The sequence below is a fragment of the Rhyacophila brunnea genome, unplaced genomic scaffold (genome assembly GCF_057557595.1).
Source record: "Rhyacophila brunnea isolate RB1 unplaced genomic scaffold, BYU_Rbru_1.0 scaffold_4, whole genome shotgun sequence".
NCBI classification, from domain to species: domain Eukaryota; kingdom Metazoa; phylum Arthropoda; class Insecta; order Trichoptera; family Rhyacophilidae; genus Rhyacophila; species Rhyacophila brunnea.
In genome coordinates, this window is record NW_028233068.1 from 46,148,273 (window position 1) to 46,169,832 (window position 21,560).

The window sequence follows — 21,560 nt, forward strand, 5'->3', positions numbered from 1 at the left end:
CAGCCAAACGTCTACACAAATATGGGGAATAATAATTGGAACACTCAATTAGATACAGCTTATACATAATACTGTAATATATCCGCTGTAAGCAGTCAGTTAGCTAAATTAGACATGCAGTCCCGTTTTGATATTTCATCCTACCCCTGACCCGCTGTCTTCGTGCAATAACCAACAGAATTAAGTAACATGTGTACGAGGGTAGTCCCAGAAGTACCTGACCTAACAAAGAAAACACAAAAAATTTGGGAAAAAATATTTTTATTTCTCTACACAGTCTTCTTTAAGGTCGATACACTTTTTCCAGAGATGTTCAATAGCTTCGATACCGTTTATAGTGAGAATCGTCGAGCTCCTAAAAATAGCCATCAACCGCAGATTCCACCTCTTCACTGTTGGCAAAACTTTTACCACCGAGCTATTTTTTCAAGTTTGGAAACAGAAAATAATCTGAGGGGGCTAAATCTGGCGAATAAGGTGCGTGAGGAAGCAATTCTAACTTTAACTCATTGATTTTGGCCATCGCGATACCGGATGTGTGAACTGATGAATTGTCCTGATGAAACGAAACTTCGCCAAATGCGGTTGTTTTTTCTTGATTTCATCACTCAAACACTGCAATAATACACGCCACACCGTTGACTGATTTTCCTTTCTGAAGTTAATCAAACCCCACGCGCATCCCAAAAAACTGACACCATGACCTTGCCTGCAGATGGAACTGTCTTCGCCTACTTTGGAGCCGATCCTCCCCTTCCAGTCGATTGTTTCGACTGTTCCTCGTCTCAGGTGTGAAGTGATGGACCCATGTTTCATCCATGGCTAATAATAGACGCAAAAACTCTGCTTTATTGTTGTGAAACTTCGCCAAACATTCGATTGAAACATCCTCACTATGCTGTTTTTGTTCCATTGTGAGTAATCGCGGCACCCACCTTGCGCAGTTTTCTCATGTCCTAATTTTCAGTCAACATGTGATGTACAGCACTTTTTGAAATGCCTACCATGTCTGCTAGCTCGCGCAATTTCAGTCAACGTTCATCCAATACCATTTTGTGGATTTTCGTCACCATTTCTGAAGTGGTCACCTCATTTGGTCATCCACTGCGATGTTCGTCTTGGCAGCTCGTCCAAGCTCGTTTATACTCAGCCACCCAATATGTCACTGTTGTAAACAAAGGAGCAGACACCCCCAGAGTAGAATCTAGCGCAGCTTTGATATTGGTTGGACTGAAGCTTTTCAAATGAAAGTATTGTGTCACATAACTATGACCAATTTTTTTCCATGTTTACAAATTCGCTGAGAGCGTTCACTGTTGATGGCTGACAAATAATTACTGAACAACGTAGCGTCGTCAAACTTCAAACTTAGGCTTTATAAGGTTGGTACTTTCTATCATGGTCATTATTTTCAAACAACAACTGCTATCTATAAGTCAGGTCGGGTACTTCTGGGACTACTGGTATCAAGCCAAGTCGCACTCACTTGTTACTATATGAATATGCTAAATTATATTGGTCATTGCGCGAGGATAGGGTGAAATGTCAAAGCAGGGCAGCATGTCCGATTTATCAAACTAACTTCAAACAGCGGGATACGCTATAAATGAAAACTTTTCTTCCGTAACATTAACCACTACATACCAGATAAATACACCATAAATTAACATGTAATATCGAAAATCCATGCTCATTTTGTAAAGAATACCATTTTCCCGATGGTCGATTTTGAGAACCTACCCTACTACAATAATTACATTATATGCCGTGTTTCAATAAAAAGAAATAGATACCTTATCAACACTAATCAAAGTTTGTTTTACATCAATAACGACAGATGTCTAACCTCAACACGAGCATGTGAAGCTGGCATTAATTTGGGTTGATAAAGTATGCACACAAAAAAGCACACGTGTTAGTTATAAATATGACCAACGTGAATCTTGATGATGCGAGTTGAGAAGTCCCGGATGATTGGTCAGGAATCGGATGAGGGGCGTTCCGTGATAGGAGCCTGAATCCATATCCATTCGGCAGCATGACAAAATAACACATAGGAATATCTTTCTCATGTTACATTAGCATAATAATTAATTTATTATTAGTATTATTCATAATTTTTTTTCAATAGAAGAGACTCCAATACTCCAAGAGTTATATTTATGAAATTACTGATAAATACATAAATAAGATAGTGTAAGATTATAAAAGGGAAGATTTTATAATATATGTTTAAGTACAAATTAGAGGTAGTACACATTGAAGAGAAACGGTGAGGGAAAGATATTGTCCTACAATTAAAATACATATATGCAAAACGTATAATAGTTTGATGTCTCAGAACAATATGTACAATGATATGATGTATCTGTTTTAATCTTATATCGGTTACCATAGTAACGGAAAGCAGGAAAGGTAAAGAACACATTTACTAATCCTTCAACAACAAAAAATTGGAACCCAAGCCCAATTGTCGGCAAGATATGCAAGGCAAAGCCAGGTCCAGGTAAACACAAAATGTTTATTTATTTAAATCCATACTTATAACTCTCACCGCAGTTCAAAAAAACGAGAACTTTACCTCATGTCACCAGACTTCTAAATGCAAAAACAGAGCCAAGTGGTGATTACCCACATCTTCACATATATTTGTTAAATTATTATAAAATGGTCGTCTTCTAATAAAATTAATAATCTGAATCATTTCATCCAGCACAGGTTAAACTTTAACCGTTAAAGTGTGATTGACATATCAGCTACTCTCCACAAATCCCTTAAAAAAATCATATCTTAAAAAGTCCAACAATCCTTGACATCATTTGGGAAACACTAGCCTAGAATAATATCTACAATATTGATTAAAAAGTATCAATACCTATTTGTATATATATCTAAAAATATGTAATATATAACAGAACAAAGTTCATAAAAGGGAACGATAAGAAAATCTTTTTCCTTCACTGATTTACCAAACGGTATACGATTCAGTAAAATGACAAGTGGTTAGTAACTTAAGCGTACAAAATATTAAAAAAATAACTATGACACAAAACTGACCTTGCAGATTGGGTAGCTTCAAAAGATCAGCCGGACTGCCTCCGCCCCGCCCGCCTGAACAATCCCCTCCGGGCCCTGAGTTGTGATTGGGTCCACCGGGCCCCTGATCGCTGGGGGGACCACCCATGTGCGGGGCGCCGTTGTTGTTCGGACCGGGTGGTCCGCCACTATTTGGTCCAGATGGCCCGTTTTGATGCATAGGGTTCTTCTGGCGGAAAGTGGGACGCATCATTCCACCGGGTGAATACTTATAGAACGGGGATAGTATGTTTATGTAATACAAAGGTATCGGTTTCAGCAAGTATTAAATTATATGGTATTAATGAATGTCAAGACAATAAGGCAAATGTATGCACTATTGTACGACAACATCTCCTTGGCTACGCTTCTAGGCGCTGCTGTCTACTAAATGGGAGGAGCTTATTAATTTATAATGGAATTCAGGGTAAAAATGGGCGGAGCATGTTAGTTCACAGTATTAACACGTAGCCAAAAAGATGTTGTCGTACATTAGTTTCTATTTCTAATTTTACAATACTACTTAGGTACTTCATTCCAATATTGTAGAAATCGATATAATAGGTCCTCCAATTTTTTAATAAAATATCCTATATGTAAATACTTTTTTAAAGAATAGATATCTTTTTGTGTCAACTTTTCAATTGTACATGAGTCTCAGCATAAATATTGACATATATAAAATAATGAAATGTAAACATACCGTATCCCATGGCATCTCTCCATCTCCCATGCCGTCCATTCCTCCGCAAGGCCCGTTATTTCCAGGAAAGCCATCCATAGGACCCATCCCTGGTCCCATTTGCCCCATCTGACCCCCGCCACCTTTCATCATCATCATTTGTCCCTGCGGCCCTCCCATTCTACCGCCCGGGCCCATCTGTCCCATGGGATTCGGCCCCATTTGACCCATTCCTCCCGGACCCATTTGCCCCATAGAATTGGGACCCATTTGACCCATGGAGTTGGGGCCCATCTGTCCCATGGAGTTGGGACCCATCTGCCCCATCATGGGCCCCATTTGGCCGTGATTAGGGCCCGATTGCATCATCCCCGGCATAGAGACGGGTCCCCCAGAACCGCGGATCGCTCCACGGTTTTTTACCATGGCCAAGTTGTTCAACCACTGTGCCGGATTCTGTTTGTTGAACTGGCCCATCTTCAAAGGATGTTTCTGAAACGGTAGAATAGATATTTCAATAAATCAAATATATTTGAAAACAATATCAACATCTATCTACCTATGTAAAAAATTATTCAATGACTAATTGAAATTACCTCGAGGTATTTTTTGGTGCCAGGCTGTGCACAGTGGTATGCAATGATGGACTGATAGTGTCCCTGCAGAACAGCTTCGGCCCCTTTGTTGGCCAGTTGAGTGGAGAAAACAAAGATCTGTGACTGCTGCTGGGAGTACTGCATCTGCCGACACAGAAATGCATCACGCATTAACCTCAATCATCACCCCAAACACAACTAATGTAAATGACTCCAAAAGATAAAATATGCTTCTAAGGTAAATTAAGGACAAATGTGGTTCTAAAATCAGACCGGTGGTGTAGTGGGAGTGGAGCGCCCCGGGACATTTTTCTAATTCTTCAGTACTTCTCCAAACAGTTCTCATCAATATTGTGTTCGGCACAATAATTTTGAATTACGTGAATAAAGACAGTTATGTATATTAATTAGGAATATTTATAAACAGTAAAGTACAAGAGAAATGATTAGTCAGTTCAATTCCGAAATTATCATAGAAATATTGCCTTACCACTAAACGTTACAACCAGGTGTTCTGTGCAGGAGTGGAATATATTACAATTGTCGTCATTCTGTTACTAAAGTTTCCATACCATACCATCTTATTATTGAAAAATGTGTATTAGTAAATGTGAAGGGGAGGAGGGGATTGTTATATTAAAAAATTGATACATTGCCAAGTAATTAGACTACCTGCTTTTAAATATATGTATCGTGTCGATATACAGACCGGATGCATTAAATCCAAAGTCAACAAGATCGAGAAATTACTGTAATGCTATTATGAAAAACCTTTAATATAAAGGATTGATACATAATAATTCTTCAGTGGAGTGAAAATTTTGTAGTTCGAATAATATGCCATGCCTCGAAAAGGAATAGGAAACACTGTTTTAGATTATTATTATATCTACGTTTATATGAAAGTCGGTTGTGTATTATAACAAATTCTTAGGGTTAGAAATCGATGAGACCTCCATATTGCTGGGCTGCTTAGAGATGACATTTGACGGAAGGGGCTGAACTCCCTCTGGAGGACGGCAACCATCTCCGCCGCCGGGACCTCCTCCACGTTGACAGCTCTCCTGTGAACCAACATCATCATTATCATTGATAGAATTTTTTTCAACCAACTCATATTTTGAAGAATAGAAAATCTAATTTCAACTGGATTAATATGAAGTATTCACATACCTGCATTGGCATCGGGGGCCCTCGCAAGCCTGTCTGTGGATCCAGAATGTCATTAGAATCCGATGAAAGTCTCTCTGATTTCAGTGAACCCGGACCGACCATGTCGCAGGAAGGGGATTTTGTTGGATCGCCTTAAAAATAATTATATAAAATTCAACACAATGTCACAGTATTTTCAAATAAATTAATTAAAAACTATTATTCACTGTAAAGCAAATGCAGTGACGTCCCAAAAGTGAAATAAAATGCTACCCCATTCAAGGTTTAGTTTCAATTTGTATGTAAATTCATTAACAATTGCAGTAATTTTCAAACTTCCTCGTTTTCGGTTACAAATTTGATTTTGATTTACACTATTTTCTGTCCAAAATCATCAAAAAAATTTCATTTGAACATTCAAACGCCCACAAAGCAACTCCCTGAGGTGCTGAGGCACACAATTTGAATACCCCTGATGATCTATTGTATTTTAAGAACCCCCTCACTAGAATGCCTATCTCGTAAGGTGTGGATCACAGAACAGATTAATAAATAGAATTCCGATAGGCTATATCCCAATACAGTACATTTTGACGCAGGGTTTTGAATGTATTAGTGTCCTACCAAAATGAACCACGCATTATAGACATGCAATACTGTATGTTGCAACTTTCAAAACACCAATATTAAATAAGCGTCATTACATAAACTGAGAGCAGTTGTCAATATTCAACGTATGACGTATTCTTGACACATGTTTAAATTTATACCTTATTCTTCCACACTCAAGATCGGTTGCCTGCTTCTCCACACCCGTTAGGTATTTCAGTTCCCTGATGTGGATGGTGGTTTCGATCCCTTTGAGTGGCAAAAGACGCATATTTGATCCAGTGCAAAGACCTAATTTAGTGAATGGCTAACAAATAATTCCTCATAAAAAAAGTCTGTTATTACAACCTCCCCTCCGAGGAAGCTCATATACTCACTTAGGAGCGAACATAATAATTTACTTTATTCCAGTATTTTATTCATTCTTCTCTGCTTTTTTTAAAGAACAGAAGCAATAAAAAAAACACTTTTGAGATGCGTACCTACCAGCGCTGAGAGTGGGTGCATTTAGACAGCGCCGCAGGTGAAAAAATCCTCCTTTCCACAAAAACTTCTCCCAAAAATTGTAATATTCTCATTTTTTCCTCTATTTACATCCTGTAAACAGTGCATAACCTGCCTACCCCCACGGGATGTCACTGAGTAATTGCGAGTAGATGATTAAATTAACTTTAATAAACAATGGGAAATAGACGTTTACCTTCATTGTCCATGAGTCCGTCTATTTCAGTTTTTATGTCAGGGGTGGGCATTTCGGTGTTACTGTCGTCTCCCCGGTCCCCCCTCTCCTGCTTCACTCGGGGTACTTCTTCTTCCTTGACTGGAATGCCCCCGCCTGCCCGGGACGCATGGCCTGACAGAATTAATAATCAAACATTAATCGAATCGCAATGAATTGGAAACGTACTGAAAGAATTCATACAAGTAAAAAATGTTATATGAGGATTCATAATATTGTTCATATCATGGGATTTGTACTTATTTTCCAGATAGTTTTTACATGGAAATTTATTACAATATCCAGACAACAGATTAATAAGTAGAAATGTGAAGCCAGTTAGTCACACCAAGAATTTGAAGTGAGATTTGCTTTATGACTAAAATGACAATCAGGCCATAAAGCCCAAGAAATACAAAGCCTCCGAAATATCCTCAAATATCATCAATATTGAATACACATCTCAGTTACGTGACAAACTTTAATGCATATTATGATACAGACATAAATATTGAAAATAACATATTCTCTAACATTCATTAACTAGTGTTTAAATTGATCCCTTAATTCTCCACACTCGAAAATTAAACTTTGTTTCAGCCTCACCCAGAAGGCAACCCACTTCCCATTATCCCCTGATAATATCTGATTCAATTAAAAATTATTTATTAGTAAGTGTTAGGACATCAAAACTAAAATTTGGTGTCAAAGTAATTGAAACTGGAACGTTCAGATGGGGAAAGAGGAGGCTGGGACCCCCCCGCTAAGGGTTGTGTGCCAAAAATAAGGATTATGATTTTTATCAGAAATAACATTTCGTCGCCGTAGATGTCAAGGGAGCCAGTCCACAAAATCATATTGTTGAGAAACAGGCAATCAAAGATTTTGTGTGACAAAGGAAAGTAACATTTTTTTATAGAACTTTTTTGTTTTTAAAGATATAACGGCGAAACTTTCAACATAGAACATACTTTGTAGTGTTATATTTTTATTATTTTGTACAAATAACTAAAAAAAATAGTATCTTAGAAGTTATGTGTGTTATATCTCTTGACCACTGAATATTGAAATGTACAAAAAATGTAGTGAAAAGAATTTTGTGGCTTACATCCATTGACCACTGCGATGATTTTAAAATGCTTTTCTGTACTTTACTCATTTTCGCCAAATTTGTGGCTTGGCTCCCTTGACATCTACGGCGACGATATTTTCTAAACGAATTAAGTGCAATTGGGAAAAATGCTCAGTATCATAATCAGTATTAAAATATGTGGAAACTCTAATTTCTTCTCTTCTTTCTCGGCACTACATCCCGGGGCGGGATTTGGCCTCCTCTACAATTGTCCTCCACACGCTCCTTTCCCTGGCTGCTCCTCTCCAGTCTCCAGCCCTCCCCATCTTTCTCCAGTCCTCTTCGATACAGTCAGCCCACCTCTTCTTTGGTCTGCCCCTAGACCGTTTCCACTGTGGGATCCACTTGGTCATGATTTTTGGCGTCCTGTGCTCAGGCATTCTCTCAACGTGTCCAGCCCACCTTAGTCTTTGGGATCGACAGAATTTCACCACCGTTTCATGTTTTATTAACTCTTCTAACTCGTGGTTCATTTTTATCCTGTAACTTCCATTTTCCAATGTGGGCCCGAAAATTCTCCTGAGGATCTTTCTTTCAAATATGGCCAGTTTATGTTCTTCCCTTTGAATGAGGCACCATGTCTCACAGCCATAGGTAGCTACTGGTCGAATAACTGTTTTGTAGATAAGCAGTTTGCTATTCTTGCTTAGGATTTTCGAACTCAGTAGACCCTTACAGGCGTAGAAGCACTTATTAGCAGCTATGAGTCGTATGAACTCTAATTTAGCTGCACATAATACATTATTCAATTTCTTATTATCAATGGGAAAATTAATAACATAATGCCTTTCCGTGAAAATAATAGGGGTGATAGTTTAAAGATTATCATAAAAAGGTTTCTTTCTTTCTGCTTTCTGTATATTTTAAAATATCGCGATAATAAGTGTTTACTGTAGTTTACTTTTTTATGGCAGGTTCGCCGCAATCGTTCTTCTGCGCAGGCGCAAATATCTAACAAATCCAACCGTTGTGTGAAAATTCAGAAGCTTCCAAACTGTTTTTATTCATGCATGCAATCTTGCAACTTGAATGATAATAAATGTTTACACGTGCATTTTCTTGTTATGGCCGCGTTAATACATACTGTCAGCAGTTAAACCATGCACGTGTAAACGGGGTATTAAATCTCAAACAGCGCCATATTGTAAATGTCAATATAGAGACCGAAAACTTTAACGTGAGACCTGGCGGCGGCGCTCGTGTTGATCTTATCTATGGCTTTCAATTTCGAAGTATTGTGAGTATTGCCAGGATTAGAAGATATTATTTCCCACTTCCTTAAATAGGTACATATTTTTGCAAATTTCAAATAATAGTATACATTTTTTCCCAATAACATAGGGTAAATTTTATATGACAACATTAAAATTTTAAGTGTGTTTTGTAGCTGTCATCGCGGCGGCACCTCTTTCGATAACGTTGTTGAATAGCCGAATGAGGTTATTTTGTCGTTTTTCTTCTTCACAGTAGGAGATAAAATGACTTATAAACTTCCTGCTGTCACTATTCAAAACTTTAGCCATTATTAACACGTCTAAATGACAGATACCGCGCACTTATAAGAAACGTCAAATGTGTTCAAGGAAGGGTATGAATACTGAAACGTGAGAGGAGGGGATCTAGTTCTCCTATCCGCCGCCACCCATCACCGTAAACTTTTCGCACTGTAGAAGCCGAACAGTATTTCATTCTATGTGTGCAATCCTCAATACCAAGAAGATTCGGTGTATGACAAAAAATAATATATGAGTTGCGCGCCATTGCATAAGGACATAAGGACTTAAGGACATAGATACAGAAGTAGTCTCACCGGCATCAGAATCGGGGATCTCTTCCTTGATGTTGTTCCTGTTGCCGCCAACCTTGTCTCCCTTATCCTTTATCATTCCTCTGCGTGCCTTCGCCAATTTGACTGTAAACATTGAATAATCCACTGTTACACATCCCACGATTCCACTTAACATATTTTTTACTCTATTGGTGGGCACCAATTCAATTTTTTTATATGTTTTATTGTGAGGGATGGTTGATAAGGCAGGGTAGGTTGATGGACTCCTCCAATGACAAGACAGATTAGTGCGTGATGAAATGTTACCCTGTTTATTATCCCCCAACAATAAAATATGATATAAAGTTTACAGACAAGTTTGCAGTTTACAATTATTGATGAATTAAGTTACAGAAATGCGTTCTGAGAAATTACTAGGCTCGACGGACGTAGTTTCTACTTGCACGATTTGAATACTTGTGTTGTTTGGCCTGACAGCCGGGGAGGGGAGTTGAAATACCAATTCAGAACAAAAGAAAATTAGTATTTGGCCTGGGTTAAATGACCGCAAGGCGTGCCCATTTGTCTTTAGCCTGAACTTTGGCAGGGTGAGCTTAGTAGGAAGGATTGATTATTTATTATGAAATCGACCTGGTCAGCGACTTGCAGAAATAGTTTACAAATTATTATATTGTTACAATGTATCCTTAACACTCAAGTTCTTATAATGTAAAGTACTTAAATAGCTTATCAACTAGTGTAATCGGAATGACAACTGAGTGATGTTAATATTTGTGGAGTTTACCAACTTGACCATGGTTATTAATTTCAAATGATAACAGAAATAACGTATAAAGGGGCTCATAAACGAGCCACTTTTTACGGCAATTGTATCGCCGTTAATGGTTCCCCAAAACACGACAATAGTAGTCTATGTTGCCGAAACTTTACAGCTATTGCCGATGCTGTCTGGCAACATGGTTTGTTGATACATGTAATATCGAACGCAATCGAAAATACGGCAATAATTGCTAGATAAATCTATTTTATTCTCACTCTGCTCCATGTATGCGTCTCTGTTTGACCTCACCCTAGCAACAATAAAAACATAGTGACAGTCGATTTGACAATACATTATTATAATTTTTCGCTGTGTCGTTATTAATATTATTATGGTGTTATTACTAATCGTCAATTCACACTACGTACAATGCATAAATGAACAAACCGCAGGATATTGAAGCTTATTAACGAGGTTTATTTACGTATTCAACTATGGAACGTGGAAGCCAAACTATATAAAGATCAAAATATGAAGAGGCCAATTATCAAAGCTGCACGAACGTCTGGATCTGGAACAATGTGAGCAATCGAAGAGTTGAACACCCTGAATAAATACATTTAACTCCTGTATGAATCTCCAGTTGGCAAAAATCGAAGAGTGACTGGCAGTATAATAGTAATCAGTGTTGCTTTCTTCATAACTGTATCTACTTTCTTTTTCTTCGCACTAATTGTATTTAACAAATACCTACTAAAAGTCAATTTTTGTCAATCTTGTAAAGTTTTTAAATAAATAATTATCAATAACTAATTTCTGGTTTATATTACTTATTGTTTCACGTTTGTTTAAGTAGGACCTGATTCAAATCTTTATTTTATTTTAGATTTGTTTATGTGATTATTTAGGACGAGATATGGTGTAGAAATTTGATTGCTGGCCGTTGTCACGTGTACGCAAAAAATACATCAGCCACACTTGCCCGACACTGATGACGGGTCATACATTGCCCAGCAACTGGGCAATAGTTGCATCATTTTTTGACAATTGTTTCGGCAATCTGCAATTTTTGATACTCGTTTAAGGGCCCCTTAAGGCTCATTCTATTCATAGTCTAAATTCTTTTATGATAGGTAATTAATTTTCTTCATCTTTCATATATTGCAGTGAGTAGATAATAAATAGTTTCTTTAAACTAGCTACTGAATACACGTAAACTTGTGCAATTGTCAGCACAGACAATAGTTCAGGAATGAAATTTTTCATGAGAAGTGGTTGTTGGCCATTCACATTGTGTTTATAGGCCCAAACTCTACACACATTAAAAAAAACAACATGTGAATTTAGAATACACGGGGTTCAAACACAAAAAACACAGATTTGGAGGTGGCCTTTCTATCACATCTCAACAGCGGAGGCGGTAGTAAGCGGTAAGTAATAACAATTAAGTTTGTAATAAAGGTGAATATTACGAATATCACGTTCAAATACTTTTTACAATATCAGGTAAAGAAAACATATTAAAAATTAGGTACTGTCCTCAACTGGGTATGTCATGTATTTGTCAATAGTATTTTATTATAATAAATCGTGCAAAATAGAATTATAAACCATTGAATCACGGTGTATTCTATAGATAACATATCATTTCAACTAATTAATACTAAACTTATGCAAATTTCCCAATGAAACAATTGCATATTCAAGATTCAAAATATTTGGGCCAGCTGCCAAGACTTACTTTTAAATATTTAATAATAAAAATACTTTAAATATCAACAGTAAATCATTTAAAATGCTCTAAGGCTATTGCTACAATTAAATATTAGCTTTTGCACCTGCTATATCTCGTATTCGTAACACCAGGTAGTATCTATAAAAAAACGTCAGGTTAAGATTGCTGCATAAACAATGAGATGTGCCTTAAATATTATCATTTTTCGACCTCAAGGCAGATAAACATAGCAACAAAATGCATTTATTTCATATCCGCATGCAATCTTCGAGGCGACTGTACGGTTACACTTCAACTTCTCGCTTTCAATAATTGTATATAAGGAAATATTATCGAGTTATGCGATGAAAACAAAAAAAAATCGAGATCGCTGACATTTTTGTTTATGGTACATTGACATTATGCAGACTCCTTATTTCGACGAGTGGCCGACTGGCGCGGTCACCACATTATTCACTAAAACACATGAAATGTAATTCGATTGAAAACAACGTCAATAAATGCTGATAACTCCTTATTACCTGATTTATTTTCTTTCTGTCAGCATCAAATACAAATCTCTATGAACAACATATGCACACACATGGATACTGCAATACTTGCAAACAAAATGTTGCCGAGCGAGTTTGCTTTTGCTTTCATATTATTGCCATTGGGAAAATAGATGAAGATTAAAAGGTGGGTACAAGAAGGCACACCGTCCGGCGTCCGATCTCTTTGGTAGCAGGTAGAAAACGATTATTTATTTCGTAAAAAAAGTTAGATAGAAAAAGAGTTGTGAATATAAAACGTCAATTATTAATTTAACTACTTGTAGATAGAAGCTGCACTTTTCAGATGTTTTTTTTATCCATTTATTGCCATGTAGAGGCTAAAGATCCTAGGTAGGTACCTACCTACCTATGCAAAATAAAATAGGTATTTCAAGAATTTATTGTATTTTGAACCATTTTTCTTTATCTCATTCGTTGAAGTCGTTAATGATGAAGTCGCACTTATTGGGTACCTACCTAACGTAGTATCCATAAATTACTTGAGCTTCAAGAATTGATTAAGACGGTACTTCAGTGAAACGGTAAATAATTTTCAACTATAGGTGCGACGACATTTTGGACTCGCTGGCAATCGGAGAGCGAACTTCGAGCTGTGAACACGTCAATTTGTTTTGTGATGGCGACGGGGGTATTACCTAATTCTTAAATCGTGTAAAGATGACTAAAAAACGTTACCTAGGTAGCCATTTACTTGAAAAAGAAAACACGTCAATGAATATATTTTTTTTTTTTTTTTTGTGATTTTACCGAGGCTTTGACTGCGACTCGCTGTCATATCGCCTCTTCTCTTCTAGAAGGGGATCCTTCGATCAGGTCCTCACTCCTATTCTGTTAAATGGCTTTATAATTATTTTGTCTAGCTCTTCCGTCTTTCTTTCTTTCTTCTTTAGACGCCAGTGTTTTATGCACCAGAATCGCTCTCCTCCGTATCCATCCCTTCTGTATTTTCGATACATCGTGTAATCATTGAATTATTATTGCTACTAATAGAACAATAAACAGAACATTAAATAGACGCATGTTGGATTTATATGACAAATTATATTTCGTTCAGAACGCGTCATTTGCACAATCCGCGCATCGCCTAGCCACGATCTTTTTAGACCATGCCTCAACTGAGGTATAGCCTTAATATCTGCGGTGGGATAACTTTAGGAGTAACGTGGAAAGAAGAGCGCATCAACGGCCTCTTATCATACCAAGAGTGAAGAAACGATCAACTTGGCCCGGCACGACGTGCTACGGATGGTACGAGAGACTTTTAACCGTGCTTACCTATTCTTCAAGCTAATGGGTTCCAGCGTCATGGAAGGCCACTAAATACCTATATAGGATACTACACCTAGACGGCGAATTTACGAGATGTCGATGTGACCTGAAAGATGTGAGACGGCATCCATAATACCTATGCTTCAATTAAGAGGCGAACATAGCAGAAGAAGAAGAATAAGTTTTGGGACCAAACCACGATACCTTCTATTAGAGGCCAACAACCACAGTAAAAAACTGACGAGTTCAAAACTTTTTGTACTTAATAGGTATTTACCTACTATCTGAATCAAAGAGGTTGGAATCACTTTTATAGTGTTAGACCAGGGGGGGGGAAACTTTTTGGATGGAGGGCCGAATTCAAGAATTCAAAATGAGCGGCGGGCCCCAAGTAAAATTCCATTTTTAGATATACTTACACTATTTATTATCACGAAAAATAAACATTACAAAAAAATTAATGAGAAGAATGAAACTGTTCTTCTCATTAATTTTTATTACATTTTTTAACATTTTTTTAAAATTCAGGTGTTAATTTTGTAGTTGATATTCTCAAAACTGCTTATAAATGGGCATCGGAGATATTTGATCGTAAAGAATTTTTATTTAGGTTCATGATCGAAAATGTTTGTTCACATTATATAGGTTGATCCAAAAATAACGAACATTTTTCTTGCATAATCTTTAAGTTGGTTCAATTTGTCTGAATTAAGGGCATTGTAAAATTTGGAGATTTCTTCACGACGATGCAATTCTCTTAAATCAATGTCACACTGCAGATCAATAATCTCAAGTTGTAGCTCTGTCGGTACACTATCAATATCTATTGAAAATGGATCGCGTACTTGCTAAACTTGTCTCAATTTTTCGGAAGTCACAAAATCTTTGTGAAAAATCGTTTATATTCTGGTTTATTCAGCAACTTCAAAGTTGGAAAGTGGTCCACGTTGTTATTCGATATTTGTCGAAGGAATAACTTGAGTTTTAAAAAATCCATTCAAACTGTTTAACATTATTATGGGCATATATTTTTTTTCCTTGCAACGCGGAGTTAAAAGTATTTAAATGTGTCACGATGTTCAACGTAGAAACAAGTGGTTACATAGTGTGAGACGAGATGCAAGGAAGACGTACTGAGATAATACATTTACGAAACAACAAATTCTTCAAATTTTAATCTATTGTCAATATTTTTTTAAAAAATTATAAAAAAGTTATTCGTAATCAGACGTACAATTAATGATGGCGGGCCGCAAAAAAATACCCGGCGGGCCGCAGTTTGCCCTCCCCTGTGTTAGACGATGCTTTTAATCTTTTTGATACCTAATAATAATATGAATGTATGTATAGTAAAATATTCACATAGATGTACCTACAATTTATTATATTTTGCAGTCGTTATTATTGCATCAAGATACCAAAGATACATACCCTAAGTACTTATTTTTTTAAATAGGCCAAACGTAGGCATATTTTTTCGTAGAAATGCCACTGCGAATATTGAAGTAAATTTTGGTTTAATAATTTATAGGATAAGGTTAGCGATATCTGAAGTTAAAGTATAATTATAATATAAAATATAAAAAGCGTTTTGGAAGTAAACAGGAAAATATTTTGTCAAACAGCAACACTACGTTTGACAGAAACAAGAAAACACAACAGGCATCATAAATGTCTCTCCGGAAGATTTTCCTTAGAAATGACTTCTACAAATGATAGTAAAGATGTAAAAAATACAATAGAAGACGTAGCCGAAAAAGGCAAACCTCAAATTGTAGATTTAAATAAGGTGAGCTAATGTTTTCAACAATAAAACAATTATTTATTTGTCGACGCCGCGTACTGACTTACGTTTGCCTCACGTCCGCCATGTTTTGCTACCATAGAGGGTGTTGTTTTCTATTTCGGATTTCGTATGGATATCTCAAACAATGGTCTCAAATTATAAATATCATGAATAAAATCATACCTCAGAAGCTCAGCTTCACGCAGATGCTAGTTTTACTGTTTAAAGGTTTTTATACAGTTGGCAAAGATGCTTTCAGTGATGTTTTGTGACATGGTGTCGAGTACATGTCATGCCAAAATTTCAACTAGAACCCCAAAATTTCAGAAAAATATCAATGAATCATCACAATCGTTTGAAAAATGGTAAGATGTGCTGTGTTATAAGTGTGTGTATTATAATGGTTGAGATTTATATGTGTTTTTTTGACATGTAACTTTACACAACAAAATTATGGCATACCTACCTAACTTGTTTGCTCATTTAGTTTTGAAAGTGATTATCTTTGTAAATAATATAAAAATAAAACGAATTTTAGTAGAATAAATAGTTCTAGCGAATATTAAATATTATAATTAAAATGAAAGTCAGTTTGATACATGTCTTTGTAGTTATAGATGTCAACACTTTCGCCACAATGATATTTATAGAGTACTTTAAAATTTACTATAGTTTTTTTCGTGCCAGTAAAAATGAAAGATTGCTGCATCAATAAAATTTTCAAGCATTCTTTTCATCTTATTAGTGTCAGATATATCATTGCTGAAGGCGTCTCTTATGTGTTTTTGTAACCATTCCTATCAAGATAATTGACTGCTAAATTTGAAGTTAAAAGATAGCTTGAGTAGTGTTTCATAGTGAAATAAGTACATCGTTGACCATTCTGAATAAATTGAGTCAAATCAGTGTACATCAGTGCATTAAATTATTTGTATTCTGTGACTCAATTATATAAATAATGTTGATGAGTTGCGGTCGCGTCTTGTTTGTATATGCGGGACCGCTTAGAATTTTCTCAGTCAGAGTTCTTTCATGAGATGGTGATTATGACAGGCATGTTTCGGACGGTTTCACAGCTAGAATCTGACGGGATGCGCATGTGCAGTAAGTAAACCGGAAATGGTTTGAGATTTGACGTTTGGTTATTCTGTTCATGCATTCATCTTCGTGTTCCTGACCGTGGGAAGTCGTTTGGTCTGAAACGTCAAACCACTTCTGACAATCTGTCAAAGTGATAACTGTCCAGACAGGACCTAACCTAAAAACCATATTCATTTATTATTTTCATAGGTTTCGATATCATTAAATATCATTTATTATTTCTGTCATTTTAAGTAGGTATGTACTTACCATGAAAATTATAATATTTATTTTTTAGGACTAAAAAAATCGAGATGATAAATACAGTGTTCTTCAGCATTTATACATTGTGTGATATTCATATTAACATTTTAGTCATTTCAACTGGAAATGATCAGGTTTTATATCTAACTAATTTTTAATGCTACCGATTTTATCAATTTATATTCGTAATAATAATCATGCCAACATGAAAACTATAAAACAAGTGGGCGATTTTAAAATGCTTTGGGTAAAAGTAATTTTTTATACCCTTTGTCTTATACATGAATTAAGTAGGTACCTATTCATGAAGCATTATTTATATTTTATACATTTAAAATAAATTAATATGACAATAAAATTTGTGTTCTCGTAGATGACGAGCTATAGCAAGTTGAAATTTCATAACAAGTTGATATTTTAATAAATGTTGAAACTGTTGTTGCTGCTTTAGACAAATAAGTTATTAAATTAATTTAGGTACTTACTGGCTAAACTAATTTTTTGTCCGTAATCACATTCTTGCAAAATTTCTATCAAACCTTCTGAAATTTTACGGTCCAATCAGAAACGGTTTGATTTGTTTGGTTTGAAATACTGGAACATACCTTATGATATTAAATTCAATGTTGCCGTGTTTTTTTTATGTTGAATATATTACAAAATTACATAGAATGTGAAAATTAAAACTAAATTGTACACGGTATTTTTATATTTTTACTACATCAAAATTATAGTATTTTTGGCTTACTTAGCGTAAAATTATTGTTTTTTTTACATTCACAAATATTTTAGCATGACGAAAAATGTATAATGAATGTTGGCAATACTATAAATTTTGAAAAGTGTTAAAAAATCATTATGTATATTAATTGATGTGTGCAGTGGAGAAATAATGTCCACCAGCAATTAATTATTAATCATATTATTACTAGCTACCAAATACAAAGAAGGGAATTAGTAATAAATGGTTTCCTATGGTATTGAGGCCAATACAGAAACATGGCAATTAACTTGATATCTCATTGTATCATTTTTATTGTTTTTACTGTGATGAAAAACGTAATATAATGTTGGAACAGCAGTGGCGCACCCAGGATTTAATATTGGGGGAGGCCCAAGAAGGAGAATGTAAATAATTAGTCCCATTGGCTCTTTTTCTTCTTCATATAATCATTTTTACATATTTTCACAATACACGGTGGATATTTGTACAATTTCTCCTAGTTTTTATTAAATTGGAGGCATAACGGCGGTAAGCGTTGAGCATGTCATCAGCGACTGGCGGATTGGAAATGACTAACAGCGACCATGCTGGACATGTGCGCCTAGTATGCTAAAACATTACTCAAATATTATCGGCTGTGATACCTGCTTGGTCTAGAGAGCTACAATATTTATGCCGAATTCCACTGAAAAAAATGTTCTTTTGATTTACATCACCACCAACTAGTGGGTGTAGTCGTTCGCTAAATGTTTATCGTCGATTTTTGGTTTTTTAATATTGAGGTTCCAAAATATTAATTGAAAATGGACAAAAATGATATTAGTGCATTTAACTTATACACAAACCTACTCAACACAACTCAGCCTAATTTCTCATTTATCGGTCTTTTGTCTATTGCACTCAGTGTACCTATACCATGGCCCCCACATCCTGAAACGGGCTCTCAGGCTAGGATATTTGGCGGGGCCCCTACCTACCGCTAAGATTAAAGGCAGTGGGAAATACTTCATTAACGTTTTTCAAATTGTGTTTTAGTTCAAATTAAGGTTACTTATACAGTGAATTATTGGCGATTTTTAATATATCTACTTTAATAATGGAGCTGTCAAGTATTGACATATAATAATCAAAAAATATATTGCACAATTATATGAGGTGTCTATTTCCAATACCCGCCAAATCCACACGCAAGCAATTTTGGCAAATGTCCATTTTCTGTATAAGGAAATTACATGCTTAAATTAAACAAATAAAAATGCACGTATGTTAAAAAGTATGAATCTTTAGGATTAAACAATAAATTGCCGAAATATATTTGTTTTATAGTAAAAATAATAGTAGCGGAGTTTGATTGTTATCACAGGATTTGGCGGAGTTAGTAAGTAATCACTGTTGGATTTGGCGTCATTCGATGGTAATAAATTAACATTTGTTTCAGCATGATACAGGGTTACCAGCTATAATTATGCAAATGCAAGTTTTAGTTTTAAATATTTTTATAGAATAAAATTGATTCCATAATAAATAATGACATAAAATAATAAAAACCATAAAATAGAGCTGTAGCTACAGGGGTTCTCAACTGGAAACAAGGAAATTGCTACCGCCTTTTTGAAAATGTATACAAAATAACAGTTAATTCGAAAAACACAGGTTTTCACAAAAATAAAAAAAACAATATTATACTAATTAGATTTCTTATCATTTTTCATTGTGCACACGAATGTGTCCGCTGCCGCACTTGCGCGCGCGATCAATCGCGAGAAATCTCTGCTATAGACAATACTAGCATGCAGGTAGAATATTTAGTAGGTATATAATATTAATTTATAGGCGCATATTATTTTAAAATCGTACATTATTTAAAAAAAAATGCAAAATTAAGTAGGTACTTAGTAGGTAATTTTCAAACAGATAGTTAGGTACATTAATTATAGGCCATTCTACTTTAAACTTTAAGCTACTTGATGTTTACATATTTACAGGTTTATTGTTTAAAACTTTTTATTTGCATAGGTTCCACAAATAGGTATTTGTCTAAAGTAAAAATTTGCGTAGGTATATTTTTTCATTACGTAATTAATTCGATATGCCGTCACCAATAATAAAAAATACCTAGGTACCTGCATATTACGTTTTGTAGGTATTCGTTTAAATTTTAAATAAAAAAGAATTTGAAATAAAGATACCTACCATTAAAAATACTGTTTGACTGTGTTACACATTAAAATGATCAACAAAACATAATAAAAATGTCAAGGAGAGCAGGCAGTCGCAATAAGCAATGGTTTCTTTATCACCAACCAATTATTAACAATCAATATTGCTGTCAACTTGACTCTACAGAATCAGCAGAATATTCACGCCGTAAACGTGTATTGTTTTTTACTTTTCAAGCTTACAAAAAAACGTAATACAATCATATAAAATAAAAAAAACCACAGCATTTTAACAATATAACATAAGTAAAAAAAAATCACACAAAATAATTGTCGCGTGTGCTAAAATTAGGACCTTTTAAATGTTTATATTCACCAACATCGTTTCTCAAATATTTTATAAATTAAACAAACTTTATGTAAGAAACAAAACCATTTAACATAGTTACGGGAGAGTATTTTTTCATGCAAGCATTTCGTTTCAATCATACATTTTATTACTCTATTGGAAAAAAAACCTTTGTTTTGATTCACATTTACACGGTGTTATTTTAATACGTTTTTTAAACGGGACCAACATTTATTTTGAATCTGTGATAAATTCTTATAGGAATTTGTTATACCTATTCAAATTTGAAATGCTTTTTATGGCAAACGTGCGTCACGAGCATTAGCATCTGAATACTTCTACGTAAGACAGTGTTTGCATGTTATTTTATTATGTCCTTTGTAATTTACAATTTATTTTTGTAAAATTAAAAGCTACTTAAATATGATTTACACGATAAAACCAAAAACACCAGGTACCTACATAATAATTGACCGAAAAATAGGCACTGTCTACAATTAAATTATTATGTAGGTTATTATTTGAAGATGAATAGTGTGTAAATAACATTCACTGGCTTGTGGATTTGCTACAAGTAATATTTATATTTAAAAAAAAAAAAATGATTTTATAATTATTAGTAGTAGATACCTAGGTACACACTCAAGAAACTCAAGATAGTTATGTGTAAAAATCTTTTGGGGAAACGCTTTTATATTAATATTGTTTTCCGCCAGTGAGATGAATTGGAAGAATTGAAAGATTGATGGAACTTAAAATTATTAATTTGTTTGTTTATGTCACTTCATCCGACACATTTATGTTGCATTTGCATTGAATTATTCTCGGGGGCCAAATGACCGATACAATGTTAACCCATCAATAAACGTTTTTTATTCACTAGTCTTTTGATAATTAAGTACTTATAATTCATTTTACAAAGAGATGTTGCATTCTTGAAAACTGCCATGTATATATTGGCACAAATTAATAATTTAACACAAAACAATATTTCAACACAATTTGTTAAACACCCAGTCGTTCTCAAAATTAGAGGGAAATATTAAGAACTTCATTTACCTTTCATTGCGTTGTATTTCTTTTTTCCATAAACATCGTTACTGGATATACTTCCGTCCTTTATTTAG

The 21,560-nt window shown here is 35.0% G+C and overlaps 2 protein-coding genes across 5 annotated transcripts in view; one reads left to right on the top strand and one right to left on the bottom strand.

Moving 5' to 3' along the window:
- Positions 1-12,867, bottom strand: part of LOC147067447 (uncharacterized) — a 36,065-nt gene extending 23,198 nt beyond the window's left edge. For 2 of the 4 annotated variants that reach the window (XM_085953975.1, XM_085953978.1), the window contains exons 1-8: positions 12,770-12,867; positions 9,775-9,876; positions 6,815-6,967; positions 5,527-5,657; positions 5,307-5,417; positions 4,354-4,497; positions 3,779-4,249; positions 3,058-3,304 (exon numbers count right to left, since the gene is read on the bottom strand). In XM_085953975.1, the coding sequence (XP_085810101.1) occupies positions 3,058-3,304; positions 3,779-4,249; positions 4,354-4,497; positions 5,307-5,417; positions 5,527-5,657; positions 6,815-6,967; positions 9,775-9,850 (1,333 nt within the window). In that variant the 5' untranslated portion in view covers positions 9,851-9,876; positions 12,770-12,867. The remainder of the gene's footprint in view (positions 1-3,057; positions 3,305-3,778; positions 4,250-4,353; positions 4,498-5,306; positions 5,418-5,526; positions 5,658-6,814; positions 6,968-9,774; positions 9,877-12,769) is intronic. The other 2 variants (XM_085953977.1, XM_085953976.1) reach the window with 2 other exon arrangements.
- Positions 12,868-15,703: 2,836 nt separating this feature from the next.
- LOC147067448 (uncharacterized) overlaps positions 15,704-21,560 on the top strand; it is a 62,598-nt gene continuing 56,741 nt past the window's right edge. Inside the window, exon 1 of the mRNA XM_085953974.1 lies at positions 15,704-15,860. Within this exon, the coding sequence (XP_085810100.1) occupies positions 15,771-15,860 (90 nt within the window). The 5' untranslated portion in view covers positions 15,704-15,770. The remainder of the gene's footprint in view (positions 15,861-21,560) is intronic.